We start from the raw sequence: 19,729 nt of genomic DNA on the forward strand, positions 1-19,729 counted from the left end.
GTCTGGGTTGGTGTTCCTGCTGTACTGCAGGTGGTTAATGGGTTGTACCTTAAAAATGTACACGTGTATGCTGCTGTAGCTAAACTTGGGACCAAATGGCTGCACACAAAGCAACACAAATGTCCTTACAGTGCAGTTTTATTAGAGTAGTAAGTTCATCAGAAACCTTCAACAATGCAGGAAGTCAAAAACACCTTATGAAATGTGATCATTCACCACATACTTTTTAATTTTTTTATATTATCCAATGAGAATAATAGCTCAATTTACATGTAGAGTACAACGATTATATCAAATATATGTAGAAATAATAAGAAAACGATAAGTATCTAAACATTCATGAAAAAATAGATATGCTGATATTCAGAAAACATAGCCCTAAAAAACTAGGTAAAGACAACACTTGCTGGCTAACAAAGAAAAGCCAAAATCATTACACTCATCTGTTCTTTTTTATCCATATGGAGTTTTATGTAACTGATAGAGATTAAACTCATCCACATTCAAAGACAGTGTTTCATCTGGCATTCACACTCTCCAGCTCTCTCCAAACTCTTGAGTGCTTCTGGCTATGGTACCATCTGGCTTCATCCTGTCATTTTTTCTCTGAGCATCAAAGTTTCCACACAGGCCTCCCACCTTCCTTCTATAAATGTGTGGTAGAGTAATCTCTGCAGAATAAATATGAGCATTTAATACATTGTATGAATATGGGAAACAATAAATTATTTATTAGCTTAAAGTGGAATGACACATTAAAGAAATTACATCATCTGCATTTGATATTGTAAACTGGCTACCTGCTGAATGGTGTCCATTAAACGCCACTGACAAGCCAAAATCAGTTTGTAGGTAGATATGAGAGGAACGCTTCCAGATCTTTAGACCACCAGTCACTGAGACGGGCATTTCTGTTGGTTTTCCATCCACCTGAAGAGGAAAAAAAAATCTCTCAGTGCAATTTAATATAACTGAAGTATATGTAGATGTCAATTCTGCTGTTCATTCCTGTATGATTATGTTTGTTGTATGAAGAGAAACATACATTTTTGTTGTGGAAAACTTGAGTATTAGCTGAAATCTTTCCTATATTATCAAATACGTACAAGTTATTGAGATTCTATTAGCTTTCAGTACGCAATAGCTAATGTTAGCATACTAGTGTGATACAATCACAAGCAAAGTACATTATAACGCTTACAGTCTTATACTTGCTTAACCTTGGCACTTTATCGCTAAAAGCTCTGCACTATATTGCTAGAAATTTGCAGAGCTGCTAGTCTCTAATTTTTGCAAGATTAATGTAATCTACTTAATTTTGCTAAAATTTGCTAAAATCAGCTATTTTATTAAAATCCTCTATTTTTCAGGGTTTTGAATTTTGGTCTTGTTAAAAAAAAAAAAATTGCAGTATCTGTTTTAGTCAATGTGCAAGAGTTTTAGTTCAGTACCCTTGCACATTGAGATTCATAGGATTATGTTACTCACACACAGACACAATAACATCTAGGCACCGGATAAACATGGAATATTGCCATTACTGTTTTTTACACGTTGTCTCTCTTCCTCTGTCTTACACCTACAAATGTTAAAGTGAAAAGAAATGCACTATCACACAGCATAATTTAGCACATATAACATCATCTCCCTCGCTACAGTTGTAACACCTTGAAGAGAAAATGTGAAGAGGAGCTAGTTATTTCCCAGACTGACTTTACAAATGTCTGTGTGTAGGTAGCATCACACTGTGCCACAGTAAAATGCTAAGAAGTTAATGTGTTAATACATACAATCAGTTTCCGATTCTTCTTGAACTCCACAGTGTGATTGTACACTCTGATCTTAAGCTCTTGTAATCTGTGGTGTTCGTCATGTTCTTTGCTGTCATCGTCATCATCGTCATCATCATCACCTTCCCTGCTCTTCTGCTCTTCTTCACTGCTGCTGTCATTTTCATGCTGACTATCACCGCCCTGATCTAAGACGGGCGTGTTGATGCTTTCAATGTAGATGTCTGGAAGGTTGTTTGGCAAGTTGCTGGTCCTCACCAGCACGTAAGAGTGTTCACCCTCAAAGTCATGCTTCATTTTATCAAATGTTTTATATTCAGGGTCCTTCTTGATCGTACACTCATCGAAGTCTGTGGGGAACAAGAAGAGCAGTTAAATAAATAGGAACAAAAGCATAGTTTAGGTACATTGCAGGCATGTAGACTACCTGTAGACTGGCAGTAATAATTGCCCTTTTCATTTTGAAGGCAGACAGCATTTCCATCACACTCATCTTCATCATCACAGTCAATCTTTCCTATTCCGTCATCCTTCTCACATTCACATTTCTGACAGCAGTGATCTGTGTACCACTGTTCATTAAACTGAAAAGACACAGACAGTCAACATACCACACGACCACATGCTCATTTTCAAAATTGTCCATATTGTCAATTTGTCTTACTTGGTGTTTGGTGCCATTCTTGTCCACACAGCCACATTGTTCCAGAGGCACACAAATCTTCATTTTCATGACAAAGCCATCATCGCACACACATCCAGGAACACAAACCTCATTGTCACTACAATGTGGTAGGCCATTCAAGAATAAACAGGTTGGACTACATGCAGGGACACAAGTGGTATAGTGACTATACTGTGGGCAAATTGGTGCTGGGGAAGGAAAGATGTAGAGTTGGAGAACAGATATATCCTCAGTTATAAACTTCAAATGACAGAAAAACAAAATTAAAAAAAGTTTTTGTTATATATTGAAAATGTGTTTGTTAATCCCAAAAAGTTGATTCTGTTCATCTGGATGTATCATTTTCATTGGGAGCAACACTGGATGATTGAGCATGCATCAAGACATGTGCTTGTTATTGTCTTAAGCTTAGAACTGACATACATGCACAAACATAACATGACAGCTACTGTATACATTTTAGGAAACCCAATTCAATGTTTCAGTTTGTTTTTATAACTGTAGACACGCAAAAAGAACTTACTTGGTACCGTCAGGGTTGTTTGTTGCGGTCTTGCTGTTGTTGTAGATTGCGGTTTATTTGTTGTGGGCTGGGGTCCAACTGTGGTTGATGGTTGTGGCCCAGCTGTTGTTTCCGGCTTTAGTTGAGTTGTGGTTGATGGTTGTGGCCCAGCTGTTGTTTCCGGCTTTAGTTGAGTTGTGGTTGATGGTTGTGGCCCAGCTGTTGTTTCCGGCTTTAGTTGAGTTGTAGTTGTTGTTGGATTGACCAGTTCTGTAACAATATTTCACAGTCCGGTCTGTCATTTAGATTGTCAGATAGTGTTTGGACTGCACAAATTATAGTTAGGACATTAGGATTACCTGCACAGCGCCCATGATAAAGTGACACATCATCTACTGCCACATCAGACTGAGTATTCGAACCTCTTCGTCCTTCAAATATAATCTAAAAGTAAAGAGGTTACTGTTACATGGCACTATACTTGTCATGGTATACAGAGTGATTAGGTTACACTTAAATTAAAAGTATTGGACTGTTATTTATTTGCAGTGCAGTTTTCCAACATCAGATAGGTCTAATAAAGAAATGTCTCTGATAGGTAACACACCTGAAAAGTGTCTGTTGCTGTAATGTCCACCTGAGCCAGGTGCCACATATTTCCTTGGTCATTCTGCTTCCTCCAAACCTGATTGGCTGTTCTGTTTTGGAGCAGGTAAACATGGAGGCCCATTGTGTCTGCTGAGCCGTACATATGGTACCAGAACTGCAGACACTGAGGTCCAGAGTCAGAGCACTCAGAGCTGATGAAACGCGCTGTGTCTCCATATGATGCACTGTTGGCTTCAATGTAAAGATAGTGGCCACCTGAATAGGGACATACATTTTTAGACAATAATATTGAGAATGATTCAGTAAATTACACATGTTCAAGTCATTTACATGGTTAAAACTGCTTGTTAAATTTCTTTGCTTCGACATTTTTCACATTAAACTGAAAAAAAAGGGAAAAAAGAAAACTATAATAAAACAAAAATAAAGAAATAACTAACGATCAAATGGCTTTAACAATGCAACTATGGTTAATATTAAACAGAAAATTAGTGTGTGGTTTACTTATTTTTTTCCTGGAAAAATAACTGTTTCTGGCTTGTGTCAGAAAGCTAATTACCTCCTGTGGTGTGATCTGAAGATGGTCCAGTATTGATGGTAGGAGTGGAGCCACTCTGTCTTGTCCAATCAAAAGCATCAGTTATCATCTGATTCCACTGACATAAATCTTGCTCAAAATCACAGTGGATCTGGCATGCTGTTAAAAAAAGAGAAAGAAATATGATTACATCATTGATACAGTAATTTTAGATATCACATAATGGATTTGTAAACCAGAATAAACTAAAATGGGAAACAAGAGCTGCTGTAAAATTATTACTATACCTGGCTGCAGAGGTGGCCGGTTATCTGGAGCTTCAGTAACATTGTTCTTATTAATTAGGTTGGTTGTTTCCTCCACTACGGGAGGGACAGTGATATTTATTATCACTGGTTGGAAGGTAGTAGTGAGCATAGGAGGCTGTGGAGCTGCAGTGGTTTGGACAGGGACACTTGGGGGCGCTGTGGTATTAAGACCAGGTCTAGCTGATTGTGTTGTAATTCCACCTACCAGATCTGCAACAGTTTAACAATGTTATTAAGTGTCTGCATAGAAAGTTGGAAACAGCTTTTCAAAACTGATAAAGTATATTTTGTTTTTTATATGCTTCTTACCTAAGCAGCGGCCCTGATAAAGCTTCAAATCATCTATGGCCACATCTGACTCATCATTGGATCCTCTGCGCCCCTCAGTAATGATCTAAATGATAAAATTCAATTGAATGATATGTTTGCAGGATAATTTTTTATAACTAGAAAGCAGGCCACACTCCATGGTTTGAAATAAGTCACCTGAAAAGGTGTGGTTGGTTCAATGTCCACTTGAGCCAGGTGCCACATATTTCCTTGGTCATTCTGCTTCCTCCAAATCTGATTGGCTATTCTGTTTTGGAGCAGGTAAACATGGAGGCCCATTGTATCTGCTGAGCCATACATATGGTACCAGAACTGCAGACACTGAGGTCCAGAGTCAGAGCACTCAGAGCTGATGAGACGAGCTGTGTCTCCATACGATGCACTGTTGGCTTCAATGTAAAGATAGTGGCCACCTGAACGGGGACATACAATCAGTAAGTTAAAGATATGCTTTTAGGCAATAACACTGAGAATAAATAAGTACAGAAGTTAATTTACAAGCCATTTGCACTTGTTGCTAAAACTGCCTCTTAAAGTTTTTCATACTGAATGGATTAAAAAAACAAAAACAAAAACAAATCACCAAACTGGCTTTAATGGTGTTACTGTTTTATTCGGGAAGTTTAACACTATATAACCTCAGTATATTAACTTTATTTGCCCAATGTCAGAAAGCTAATTACCTCCTGTGGTGTGATCTGTAGAAGGTCCTGTATTGATAGTAGGAGTGGAGCCACTGTTTCTTGTCCAATCAAAAGCATCTGTGATCAACTGATTCCACTGACATAAATCTTGCTCAAAATTACAGTGGAATTGGCACACTGTTCAAAAAAGAAAAATATGATTATATCAGGCATAGAATAATTCTAGACATAAAATATCCATCCATCCATTCTCTTCCTCTTATCCTTATCAGGGGTGGGGAACTGGAGCCTAACTGAGCTCCCACTGGGTGAGAAGCAGGGTACACACTGGACAGGTCACCATTATATTGCAGGGCTAATACAGACAGACAACCATTTGCACTCACATTCACACCTATAGGAAATTTACAATCACCAATTAACCTAACCCCACTAACTGCATGTCTTTGGGCTGTAGAAAGAAGCCACAGTACCCCGAAAGAACCCACACAAACATGGGGAGAACATGCAAACTGCACACAGAAAGGTGTGTTGGAGTCAAACTCATGACTTTTATTTAGTGAGTCAACAGTGCTAGCCACCACCCCACACTGCTGCACAAATGATGGATGTGTAAACTATTATCTGTTAGAGTATAAATGGGACATTGAAGTGTTACTGTGAAATTATTACTATACCTGGCTGCAGAGGTGGCCGGTTATCTGGAGCTTCAGTAACATTGTTCTTATTAATTAAGTTGGTTGTTTCCTCCACTACGGGAGGGACAGTGATATTTATTATCACTGGTTGGAAGGTAGTAGTGAGCATAGGAGGCTGTGGAGCTGCAGTGGTTTGGACAGGGACACTTGGGGGCGCCATGGTATTAAGATCAGGTCTAGCTGATTGTGTTGTAATTCCACCTACCAGATCTGCAACAGTTTAACAGTGTTATTAAGTGTCTGCATAGAAAGTGAGAAACACCTTTCCAAATCAATAATGGTATGTTATGATATATAAACCTTTTACCTAAGCAGCGGCCCTGATAAAGCTTCAAATCATCTATGGCCACATCTGACTCATCATTGGATCCTCTGCGCCCCTCAATAATGATCTAAATGATAAAATTCAATTGAATGATATGTTTGCAGGATAATTTTTTATAACTAGAAAGCAGGCCACACTCCATGGTTTGAAATAAGTCACCTGAAAAGGTGTGGTTGGTTCAATGTCCACTTGAGCCAGGTGCCACATATTTCCTTGGTCATTCTGCTTCCTCCAAATCTGATTGGCTATTCTGTTTTGGAGCAGGTAAACATGGAGGCCCATTGTGTCTGCTGAGCCATACATATGGTACCAGAACTGCAGACACTGAGGTCCAGAGTCAGAGCACTCAGAGCTGATGAGACGAGCTGTGTCTCCATACGATGCACTGTTGGCTTCAATGTAAAGATAGTGGCCATCTAGAAAAGGTGATTGAAAACATTAAAGATATAATAATATAAAGAATAACTCCACCGTTACATCATACCTTTAGATGTATTATGGTTTTATTAACTGTCAGTGTAAATTTTACATCAAATCTTACCACCAGTGTGGTCAGCAGAGGGGCCCGTCATTAAAGTGGGGGTAGAACCTCTTTGCCAGGTCCAGTCAAAAGCATCTGTAATCGTCTGGTCCCAGCTACAAAGGTTGCTTTCAAAGTTACAGTCAAGATTGCAGACTAAAGGGAAACATTTGGAGAAAAAAAATAGCATGAGTCATGAGATACTTGCTAAACTTCCTAAAAGTTAACCCTAGTTACCATTAGAATCTGCACACTCAGTACATGAACAAGATGTAAATGTTAATTTTTAACTTAACATAAGGTTTTATGATGCAGAAACACATGGCTTGTAAAATATAACTTCCTGTGTATTTACTTTGGTGCAAGGGGAGCATTTCTGTAGTTGTAGTAGTAGGCTTAGTTCCACTTCCCAGGGCTGGAAAGCTACCTAAATAAAAACAACACTGACTTTTGGTAAACTCTGTCACATCAGTAATGCTAAAGAAGTTTATATCTTAACCGATTTACTTTCCAAACTGTTTACAACAGTATTGCATAGTTCCATATTTATTAAGCACCTACAGTTTACTTTGCCTTTGTTACCTGAACATGAGCCAAAATGGACAGATATGTCATCTATGGCCACATCTGACTGATAATTAGAGCCTCGAACTCCTTCTATTATAATCTGAAAGGCATAAGAAGAAAATGGAATTCTAAATTAGAATATCAAGTCTTGATTTCCAGCAAGCCATTCATACATTTCTTATGTTCATGTATTGTCAAACTCACTTGGAAAGGACCAGAGACTTTGACATCAGCTCTTCCCAGATGCCATTCTGGTCCCTGGTTGTCCATCATGGACCAGAGCTTTGTTGTTTTACTGTCTTTCAGCAGGTAGATATTAAGAGCCATGGCTGTGGCTGAACCATACATATGGTACCAGAAATACAGGCAGAGTGGTCCGTTAAAATTGCACGCCGAGCTCATCAAACGGGCAGAGTCTCCATGAGTTACATTGTCTCCCTCGAGGTACATGTAGAAACCAGCTATGGAAAAGTTGAATATTACACATTAAGTATAAACAATGTTATGAAACCAACCAAAATAGACCCCAACCTCTAAAAAGGAAAAACAACAGAAGTAACAGACTGGTTTTACCTCCAGTGGTGTGGTCTTGGTTTGGACCTGTTAAATTTGTTGGTGTGGGTCCAGAGTGTTTTGTCCAATCAAAAGTGTCCTGCATAAGCTGCTCCCACCCACACAGATCTTTTTCAAAATTGCAGTTCAAGGGACAAACTATAGGAAGGAAAATGTAAATAATGGATGAAAGAAACAAACAATGGAAATGCTGATTTACGAGTTAATAATAATTTCTGAGATACAGTGCTTTTAAACTTTGAAAAAACTTTAATATCCCATCTAATGTGTCGAAAGTTATACCTCAGGTCAGCAAAAGAACTAAAATATATTTACACTTCTATTAAATATTGGCACATATAAAGCAAGCAAGCTTATTAGCTAAGCTAATATTTGTTTTGAAATGATTATTTGTAAACTGTATCACGTCACTTATTCAAACCAGTCCAAAATAAACTTTCTAAACTGTGAATGCTCTTACAAGTTTGATCTGGTGTTGGAGAAGCAGTTGTTGGAGGAGCTGTTGAGGTAGAAAGGCCTTCTGAAATTGGATGAAAACACACACAGTTAACACAACCTATCTAGACATCCTACTGTATATTTACTTGTATGATAATAACAATGTCATCCTCATATTTGATGCAAATACCCACCACAGGCTGTGCCAGTCTGCCAGTTTGGAAGTTCAACTCCTGAAACCTGGCATGCTGTTGCATAGGACTTCAGAGATTCACAGAGTGTGTGTTGGTCGCCGCTCGTAGCACAGTAGTCATACACACAACTATTGAGGTAGATGCTTGGGTGATTGTGTTCATGACAGGGCATGAAACCACTGCCAAACAGCACTGAACACTCATTGTAGGCTGTATCCTTCTCATCCTTGTCACAGAGTCTTGGATTGTTTGGACGAGCTAAACATCTGAGAAAATTTAGACAAACAGAGATTAGTTACTTCTAGATTATACTGTACATGGGCGTAACTTTGTGCTGAACATTGAGGGGGTCAAGACCTCTATCTAAATAAATAAATAAATCTGGGTAAACTCCCAGATGATTAAACATGCAACTATCTTGCTGGTAATAACTGAAATGAATAAAGAAAATCAACAGCATATCTATGCAAGATAATTCATAATTTTATTGGGGGGGAGGTGGTATATTAGCTGGGTCTGATTATTGGGAGGGGGGTCATAACCCCCCTAGAAATTACGCCCCTGATACTGTATAAAACATGTTGATGTAATTTTAAATAAACTACGATGCATAAAAAAATATATATGCTAGTGTCTGTGAGCTTAGTACATTGGTTAGCCAAGGCGCCAGGTTGTATTCACTCAAAAAAACAACTTTTCACCCTTAATATGCATGATGCGACCATTCTGAGTAAAAAGAAGCTGAAACATATAAAACCAAAGGTTTATTTATTCAATCTTCAAGGAAAATGTGCTTTGTATAAACTGAATATATACAAATCAAGTAAATTTAATTTGACCAGATTCATTTCAACATTTTACATGGAACATTTACATAATACGTAATTTAATTATTTAAAGTCAGCAGTTTCTGAAGAAATACGTGCTCCCTGCAGTTGTCTGACAAGCTGAGCAGATTTTTAGATGTTGGCTTGAAATAAAATAACTCCCTCTGTTGTGACTGAACTTCAAATCCTGCATGTGTGTCTATTTCATGATTTGCCGTGATAGCAGGTTGGGTTATTACGTTGTGAATGTAATGTAATAACCCCCACCCCGCCACAAAGACACTCAGAACCTGCTTAGATTACTAACATACAACAACAATGCTGGCATGCTCAGGCTTATCAGGTGATGTTCACTGATTTTACTAAACATGTTATGTTGCTTATTAGTATGAAAGAAAAAGCACAATTCAGGCTCATTGGAGTGTAACCACTGCCACTCTGCCGCTGGCGCTAAAAAAATGCAGTCATTTTACTAGCTTTTGTTTTTTTCAATACTATGCTGGTATATTTAGGTACAGAAGTGCCATACTGGTACCCAAATGGTTGCTGTTACTGTGTACAGTATTAAAATAACTCACTCAGAGTTGTTTGGGACCCTCCAGCTGTCACCAAACTCGAACGCTTCTGACACGTTTTGGCCTCCTGGAGTTACAAAGTCATCGTCCTGGTATCCAGAATAAGTGCCACACAGTCCACACAGTTCATATTTGTAGTGCTCATCCACCTGCAGAAACAGTCTGTTCTCTCCATCTATGTGCATTTTGAGGCCAAAAGTTGTCTCCAAGATGATATGATTATTCTTCACATACACCCATACTGAGCCATATGTCCCGCTGGTGGAATACGGCAGTTGGACTTGCTTATAACTGACCTAAAGAAAGGACAGTCTTTTAATAATTGAACTTATTTTGCATGTTGTTTTACATACAGTAGAAGTAATATTTTCTTGAAATAGTTAGTTAGGTTAGTGCTACCAGTGACCTACTAACTAACTAAAGTATAGCCCTTTAGCTTGCTTAAGTTCCAGGTTGTAAACAGCTGACTTCCTCTAACGATCTGACACAACAGTAACTGACCTCTAAAAACGTGAAAGTCATCTGCCACTGTCATTAATGAATTACGGGAGATAATGCAGAACAAAAGAAGTCCTTGTGCAGTAAAATGTAAGCTGTAAATAATCCCAGATCACTGTTCTTGAAAACAGCCCTGTTGAATTTAAAGGGGAAGAAATGTTTTCAGTGGTGTTAAAGAGAGAATTGCTTTCTTACATAGACCTCTCCGCTTTGATTCAAGATGAGATACAGATCCTCGACTTGGAGAGCCACGGCTTGAAGCTTGGATCTGGTGAAGTTCTGAAGGGGGGGATGGGTGTTGTGTCCAGATACTGTGAACTGGACTGAGCTTCCTCCACCACATGTGGTGGTCAATATGTAACTGCATCCCCCTTGAAAGTCATATGCCAGACCGTCAAAGGTGATGTAGTGTGGATCACCGTACACACTGCAGGTGGTGGGTTTGAAAAGGAAGCAGCCTTTGACCCCATCTTTAACCTTACAAACTTCATTGTCTGCACATTGCATTTGAGTGCACTGCATATTGTTATTACCCATACACTGACACTGTTGCACACAATCTCCTTCCACCAGTGTTTCTCCTTTCTGCAGGCAGAACAGAGTTATGTGAATAAATTACTGTGAAATTGAATATGTGAATAAGAAATTGTGTTGTGTTCATTTACCTCACTTACCTCATAGTGTTTTCCATTATGCCAGCACCCGCAGTCTTCTGCTGGGACACACTTTTCCCCACTGAGTTTGAAGCCAGAATCACACTCACATCTTGCCTCACAGCTTCCACAGGAGCCAGCTATATCCAGACTGGAGCACACCTCGGGACAGCCATCAGCACACGAGTTATAGTGGCTGTTCTCACCGCACTGTATGGCTGAGGGGATCCGAGAAAAAGACAGGAAAGAGTGCATGACCTTTACTGTTATCAGTTATTATTTGCCACTGTGCGCTCTATTTTGAAAAGGAGGAAGAAAACAAAAGCAGGATTTAATAATGCAACATACGGCAGATTGTGGAGTTCCTCAACATGGGTACTGCAATGCCAGCTTTATTGCAGATATCAACATAGACCTGTAGCGTCTCACATAGCACGGCTTGGTCACCATGAGTAGAACACATGGCAAACACGCAGCCTCTGATATAGCTGTCTGCCCCTACAACTGATAAGCAGTCAGCAAAGGGACCAGTAGTAGAGAATAAGCCTCCACAGTACAGCTCACTGGCATACTCTGCCTCCTCCAGTGGGTCACACTGAGGGAATAGAATGGTTTCACAGGAAGAGGCAGTTTTCCCAGTCTGCCAGCTTTCAGCCAAAGCTGTTGCGTTTTGTGAATCGAGGTTCCTAAAGTCATCTTCTTTGAGGTGGTTAAAGTTGCCACACATGCCACAGACTTTTTCAGAATAGGTTGATGGGAGGGTGACGTGGACCACACCAGTGCTGTCAAATGAGACTGTAAGACCAAAAGTGGTTGCCAGCACAATAGTGGTAGGGGTTCTCCTGATGTTGACAGTGTCGCTGTTAAGGCTTAGTGGAAGCTTTCTCCAGATCCCATTAATCTGAAAAAGAGTGTTAGTTTAGCCTTTTTTTTTTTTACCAGTTGCCATACACAATATGGACTTATTGCATTTGAAAGTTTATATAAAAGAAGGCATTTAGAAGATAGCTGTGCTTATAAAGGCCAATATGACCCATTAGTCCTTTGCCAGTGGCAATAAAATCTGCCCTTTATGCATTTATGGGAATCGCTGGATTTGGTGCTTTACTTGGTTCAGTGGTCATTACTTCATAATGGCAAGGCAAAAGGAAGTGCAGTTGTATGAACAGTAGTTATGGATTATGAAGTTTACAGAGCAGTATAAAACAGAAAATGTGAATACATAATACTATATTTTTATTAGGAAAATAGCTGTTAGCAAACAGATATTCGTTCAGTAGTTGACAGTGGCTTTGTTTACAAAATACTGACTTCCTTAGCAATGTAAAATACTCAAATTGTCTTTATATGTATGTGTCAGAAATGTACTCCTCAGTGTTTGTAAATGTTAAAGGCTGGGATAATTAGTAATTAACTGTGCCATAAATGTCTTCTATACATATAAGTAACTCACCACAACCCGGTCTGTTTGGCTTTTCAGCAGAGACACCCTGTAAATCCTCATGTTAATATTGATCTTCTGGACCTCTGGCAGAGATGTGTTATCATTCTGCTCATTGACCACTTCCACAGTGAACATGGGTAGAGTTTCAGTGGGTGAGCAGGTCTTAGCCAGAACATAAGTGCAGGAGGTCGTGAAGCGGAACAATACTCCATCAAAAGTGCTGCCGTCTGCGTGACTGTGTATAGTGCACATCCCAAAGGTAGAAGTCCCATTGGGGCCTCTTCTTTGAGGACCACAGAGTTGGCCTTCAGGGCAGTGAGAGGGAAAGCAGGAGAGCTGGCCAGCAGAACAGAGGCAGCGGGTGGTCTCATCTGTCCATAACTCTGCGTTCGATTCACACTGTCGTCCTGTTGGGGTGACCATATTAACAGCTTATCGACACCTATGTAGGATTGATAACATTAAAAAACTGTATTCAGTTTTAATACTGTAGTTCAGAATATTTTCTAAAATATCCTCATCAAAAAATGTCTTTGTGACAATTCTTATGACACGTCTTCTGTTTTTATGTACCGCACAAAGGTTAATATGAATACAGTTCAACCTTTTAATTGATTTGTGGCACTAGAGCTGTTGTTGAGAAGTTTAATTTGGTAGATACTTACCACAGGAGCCTTTTCTTACACCTATCTGTTTAAATGTGATCTCTTTCTCTATGGACAATCCTTGAACCACTTCAAACACAACCTAATATATAAAAAAGGTAATTTATTTAAGGACATGCTATAGAATATTTATATTATGACAGTACGGTTCTAATGTGTGCTGCTATGTTTTATTTTACCTGAGTCCTGGACTCAGTGATGTTCAGGGGCACAAACGCTTGCCTCCATGCATTCTGAGGGAGAGCAGGAGAGGTCCAGATTTCTACTGAACCAACGCTGTTTTTTAGCAAGACACGAAGTTCAGACCCATTAGCTGCAACTGGGACAAGGTACCAGAACTCTAGACAAGCCTGGCCCTCAATCCCTAGTGGACCACTCTCTGAAACATTCACGGTGAAATCCCCTGGAGGAGAAAAAGACAAAAAAGAAAACTTAATACGCTACATATTTTAAATGCTGATATATGCTGATAATATATATTTAACAGAAACAGCTCTTCATCTTTGTTCTTGTAATTAAACAAGTACTGCCTTGTACTTAACATCTGCTGTGAAATAGCTGTAGCTGTAGAAGATGTCTGTTTGTGTTGCTGTAGCTACTAAATTTGAATCTCATGTGTAGGCTCTCTGTTTGAGTGCTCCCAGGAAAACACCAGGTTGTAAAAGAATATAGCCTATTTCAGATCAATTTGTGATAATGTGGTGAGACACGAATACAATCACAGCCTGTGTGTAGATTAAAACAGAACTGTGGATGGATGTTCCAGATATTTCGCCAAAGGTTGGGACAAAATTAAAGGTTAATTAATTCATTCAACTTATCTCTCAGAGCCAGAGTGAACCCAGAACTGTAAATTGGCTTGATGACTTCAAAAAGCACATGTTTAGTTTTCAGTTCAGGCTACTGTTTTCTATTAAATATAATTGTCTTCACCTGATCTTTTTTCACTCGCCGGCCACTCACAGTTCAGATTGGCATGTCTGTCATCAAAACACTGTATAACGTATTCTAAAGGAAACAAAAAGTGAAATACATCATTATGTACAACATGTTTGATTTGAGTTCTTATCTAAAGCAGGTCAGGTAATTATGAAATTCTTAAAGGTCTTAATAACTGCGCTACATCGTACCTGAATGTGCCCTCCACTCCGGTAAAGTAACTGATAGGAAGTCATTTTCAGCTCTGAAATAGGAAATCAATGACCAATAACCAATTTAACAAAATAAAGGACTGAGTTAAAAACTTGACAAAAAACTTCCTTTGTTTTAATTTAAATAAACTAAACTAAAATATTATTAATCACAGATAAACTAAAAAAATTTAAATGATCTTGAAACCCACCTGCATTGAGTCCCTGTCTGAGTTAGAAAGAGAACAGCCACTGTGACCACCAAATCTGTACGTATGCCTCCAAGCATAGCTGATCCTTTAATAGCAACCTCTCGGCTGCTCTCCTGTTGCTAAAACTCTTTTTCTCTTTGATGAGTTGAAGAATGAATGATGAGCAGTAACTGCTGTTAAGCCTTTTGGTGGAAGCACAGCTTAAGTGACTGTTTGAATGCGAGCGCAAGCCTGTAGTTTTTGTCTTGTTCTCAAAATAGAGCTTTGGGTTTAGGTATTTATCCCTTTTATTTGACCACCTGACCATGTAACCTCAGCAGTGGGAGGAGAAAGAGGACAGCAGGGCATCAAGGCATGAAAGGGGTTGGACTAGCATAAAAATGTTGTAAAGGTGACGATAACCCTACTGCTATTTTGGTAAACAGTGCTAAGTGAGGTCAAGGTTTAGTATTGCTATGCCATAAAAGGTTCTAGAGCAAGGTAAGTGCACATAGACACACGCTTACAAAAACATAAATGAGCCCATAAACTTAAAAAAGGAACAATTAGTTTTAGAAATAACTGTTTAGATAGTGCCGATACATAGTATAGTTTATAAGTGTGTTAGAAAAAGTTGAGGTGATGTGGAAGAATACAACAAATTTAATAAAGCACAGCTTGTATAATAAGCTATTATGTAATTGGACCCAGATAAGCAACATAGCAGAACAAAGTTTCAAAAATGCAACCAAGTAGGACAGGAACCCCGAGTCTAGATGCTGGTTAAGTTGGAGATACAGCTGGAGACACTGATGAGGTTCTCTGAGGGATTAGGTGGAGATGGGGAGAAGGTGGGTCACACAAATGAGTCTGAAAAGTGGAATAACAGAATAGCACTGAGATTTAAAACACAGGGAACAGAGTCAGATTGGCTCTCAGTAGGCACACAAGAAAATTATTGGATCAGCGTGATTGAGAGAAGTTTGAATTGAGCGACTTGAGCCTTTCTCAGCTGTCACAGGCCTGGATTCACCCTGGAACTGTGGCCAGTCCATTACAGAGCTAACACAGAGAGACAATTAGCTACACTCTGCCACATCCACATCTAAAATCTAGATTTGTGTTGTCACACCTGCACTGTTTTGTCTGTTTAAATAGAACTATAGAACTTCATAGGTTCATTCCCTCCCCAGATCTGAACGGTAATCACACATAGGTACAAAACAAAACAACTGCACTGAGACACACTGGAAGAGATGGTCTCTATCACCTCTTCAGATTTAAAAGGAACTCTAGAGTAGAGATGGACCGATTCGATATTACGTATCGGTCTGATACTGAGGTAAATTACTGGATCGGATATCGGAGAGAAATAAAAAATGTAATCCGATCCATTAAATATCAAAAAAAGCACCTCACAAAACTTGCAACACGGCGTAACTCGGCCCATAGCACGTTGGAGCAGTGTGCTCACGTAATAGAGCGGCTGTGTGTATTTGTAGCCTCCTACCAAACCAGCATTTCATCTCAGAGAGAAGTAAAGCAAGTGTGTAAGTTCATCTCTGAATGTTTGTAAAGCATTCCCACGTTAAGCTTAACAACCGATATATGGAGCGACTGCCTCTTCTTGCTGCTACTTCAATCGTGAAACTGATCAATGAACAGCTGATCGGCTTTTCTGTCGCTAGTCCGTCTCTCTTGTTTGTTTTTGGCCCACTTCGCGCCAGAAAGAGGAAACCAGCAGCTGAACAACAGCAGCACGTTTAACCTTGATAAGCCTTTCTAGAATTTATTTAATATTACTTTCTACACCAGGATCTTTTTCTATGCAGCTGACGGCTGGTAACTGTGCAGGGGCGGATCTAGCAAAGTTTAGCCAGGGGGGCCAATAGGGCATGAACAGGGAAAAGGGGGCACAAAGACATACTTTTCTTTCTTATTCTAATTTAAAATGTCTAGCTTTTAATAAATAATTATCTGAATCTTACACCCAAAGTTTTAATCTTGTGTAAAATATATAGAAGTCCATTACTGTATATAGTAACTGTTAAGTCTAATATACCCTAGTAAGCTATACTACTTTTTCCTTTGGGAAAGTACCATCTGTGAATTCTGCAATTCTGTAGAAGAAAGATGTTGAATCTATTTAATTATTCTTGAAAAATAATTTATTTCTGTGCCTTTTTTCTTCCACACTGCATCAAATTAAAGTTGATTACGTCGATTAAGCATCATGAGGTGGAGGGTGGGGGGTGGTTCCCTATTTTTTTTTTTGCTGGGAGTTTGCAACCCTATTAGTTAGGTTGCTTAATATTTCTGCTAAGTACTCTTTAAAATACCAGAATAGGGAGGATGGTGCAGGTTTAAGTTTATTAGATTGATCAGTATTGCTGAACTATGAAATATTTTGGGTGCAGTGTATTTTTTACATACAAGTATAACAGAATAGCTTTAGTGTTGTTGTTTATTTAAACTTGAGTATGAACTTATAATATATAAAAAAAACCCAGTTTTATTGATTAAAAAACACACTATATCGGATTCATATCGGTATCGGCTAATATCCAAATTTATGATATCGGTATCGGACATAAAAAAGTGGTATCGTGCCATCTCTACTATAGAGTGCCTTGTTTATGGCTAGAATTTGATCTGATGACTACTGGGTGTACATTGCATGTTTGAACTGAATGCCCTCCTATGGCCAGGTGTGTTTTGCATACTTGGTTGCTGCAGAGATAAGAGATCAGATGAAAGATCACAGGTGATCCAGAATACTGAAGCAAGAGTACTAAAAGGGACTAGAAAGAGAAAGCATATTTCTCCCAACTTAGCTTCCCCTCAGTGGCTTGCTTTTAAATCTGGAATCAAATTTCTTCCTGTTAAAAAGCAGCTTTTCCTTCCCACTTTCACCAGATACTTGCTCACAGGTGGATCTGATTGTTGGGGTTTCCATAAATTTAAATTTAGAATCACCTGGAAGACACCGACAGGGACAGCATGCAAACTCCCCAGAAAAGTCCCCAGCCAGCTAGGGCTACAGTAATGAGTCACTGCTGTCCTCAGGTGTGAACCACAAACCAAACAAACTAATTTGAAATTGATGTGGAAAGATCTAGAGTGCTTATGTAAAAGTTTAATGGGTTTCAAGGCTGTAAAATGAAAAATGTTGAGTTCACTCAAAAAGTTTTAACATCCCATTGGATTGTGGGTAACAATTGATAGTCTAAGCGAAAACTCCAGTAATAAGTCTTAAATTACTTAGTCAGGCTATATAGGATTGGAAATAAAAATCAGAGTCCAGCATAGCGTTGCTTTCTGTTGGTAATTATCATTCCAGGCAACATGTCTGTATATGGATGGAATCGTTTTTGATCAAAAAGCAGCAGGATCATTGTAACTGATCCCTGTTGCTGAGCCTTTTGTATTGATAATCTCTGCATGCAGTTATGCTGTCGGCCAAATGAAACACTTAAAGGCAAGCTTGCATTATTGAAAGATGATTACCTTATTCAGCAAAGGAACAGAAGAGGTGTGCACTAGGGCTGGGCTATATCATACCGTACATGGTAATACCGGTTTAATGTTGGGCAACGATAAGAAAATGAAATATCGCGATAGAATATGGGTAAAACGCACATGGCAGCTACGCAGAATGAGAAGAGCGAAAGTGGATCGTTGAATGAAACGGATGAACCAGAATTGGTTTGTAAAAATGCTGCAACTTCAGTTGTGTGGAACTGGTTTGGCTTTGGTCTGTCAGATGCACAACAAAGCACTATTTTTGATAGAGCATGCTAGCGGGCCGTCGTTATTACCGTGTTTTTTGGAAAATACGGCACACTTAAAACCAATCCTTTGATTTTTCTGAAAATCGACAGTGCCCCTTATAATCCCGTGTGCCTTATGTATGAATTCTGGTTGTGTTTACTGACCTCGAAACGATTTTATGTGGTACATGGCGCTCGAAAATCTGTCAAATGTTTCAGTACGACTTTGCTAAGCTACGAAGCCGGAGCATTATGGCTACCGTAGGCTGGAGCCTCGCGGAGTGATATGTACGGTGCTTCAACATAATATTACGGTATTGTGTGTGTATAACCTCTTTTTAAGTTTTGTGGATATTATACATGGTTATGCTGAGGATATGTCGGCCAATTTCCACTGGAAATGCACTAATAAAGTTGAGGAGTTGTAAAGTATTTTGTCTAGTGTCAATTATATCGCCAGTTATATCGTTATCGCAAATTTTCCTTCGTTTCGTTTTGAGTCTAAGGTTTATTTTTAGCACCTGACGGCTCTTTTTTGCTTCTCATCCGTAAACTCTCTGCATACTCTTTCACGTGATTCTTTATTTTGAAAAGTCAACAGGATCTTGAGCTTTATTGTGAAAGGTTTACGTGGGAAAACAAACAATCGGATAGGGGAGCCACGCGATGGTTTTACCATCATTGTTGCAAACGACAACACGTAAAAACAGGCGCTTGTCCATCTGTAGTGTGGTTATATTAAATATAAGAGAAAGAGAGAACTTTAAGAAATTAATATAGCCGCTACAGTGACCATCAAAACGATGAAAAAATATTGCCGTAAACAGTTTATTTTACGACTCCACGAAACAAACGATAGCGTAATAGGAAACGATAGACGTTTTTGTATCGTCATCCGATATATATCGTTATGTCGAACAGCCCTACCTGTTAACATTTAATATTGTCTTGATAGAACCAACCGATTCTGCAGCAGAGCATCCCCTGTTGCTTCTCCTGGCTCCCCAGTCCATGGTCCCTGAGCTCCTGCTGCTGCACCCACATGTATGTAATTGTAGCATCAGATGTACAGCATCTGATACTGATAACTGATACACACTGATAACTTTTTACTCAGTGGGATTCCCTTGTGATTACCTTTATATATCTTTAATACCTTTAAATATCTACAACCAATTTGATTATATCCTGTTTTTTTTTTCAATGTTGAAAATGAAAATCTAGTAGCAGCCTTCTCATTTCTTTGTGTTTTGTG

General features: G+C 39.0%; 1 protein-coding gene across 1 annotated transcript; it reads right to left on the reverse strand.

Moving 5' to 3' along the window:
* Window positions 1–265: 265 nt before the first annotated feature.
* Window positions 266–14,835, reverse strand: LOC146367571 (uncharacterized). Its single transcript, XM_084912673.1, has 33 exons — window positions 14,726–14,835; window positions 14,514–14,566; window positions 14,317–14,391; window positions 13,563–13,786; window positions 13,384–13,465; window positions 12,728–13,125; window positions 11,623–12,175; window positions 11,296–11,492; window positions 10,817–11,206; window positions 10,127–10,419; window positions 8,722–8,987; window positions 8,550–8,609; window positions 8,090–8,227; window positions 7,721–7,977; window positions 7,532–7,616; window positions 7,305–7,376; window positions 6,971–7,105; window positions 6,589–6,845; window positions 6,412–6,496; window positions 6,084–6,314; window positions 5,446–5,583; window positions 4,919–5,175; window positions 4,742–4,826; window positions 4,412–4,642; window positions 4,146–4,283; window positions 3,585–3,841; window positions 3,337–3,421; window positions 2,999–3,247; window positions 2,455–2,663; window positions 2,218–2,374; window positions 1,791–2,140; window positions 801–930; window positions 266–671 (listed from the first exon to the last, which is right to left on the reverse strand). The coding sequence occupies exons 1-33, from the start codon at window positions 14,800–14,802 to the stop codon at window positions 529–531; spliced, it is 6,357 nt and encodes a 2,118-aa protein (XP_084768799.1). The 5' UTR covers window positions 14,803–14,835; the 3' UTR covers window positions 266–528.
* Window positions 14,836–19,729: the final 4,894 nt, after the last annotated feature.

This window comes from Perissodus microlepis, chromosome 18 (genome assembly GCF_051167445.1).
Source record: "Perissodus microlepis isolate ML-2025 ecotype Zambia chromosome 18, ASM5116744v1, whole genome shotgun sequence".
Lineage (NCBI taxonomy): Eukaryota > Metazoa > Chordata > Actinopteri > Cichliformes > Cichlidae > Perissodus > Perissodus microlepis.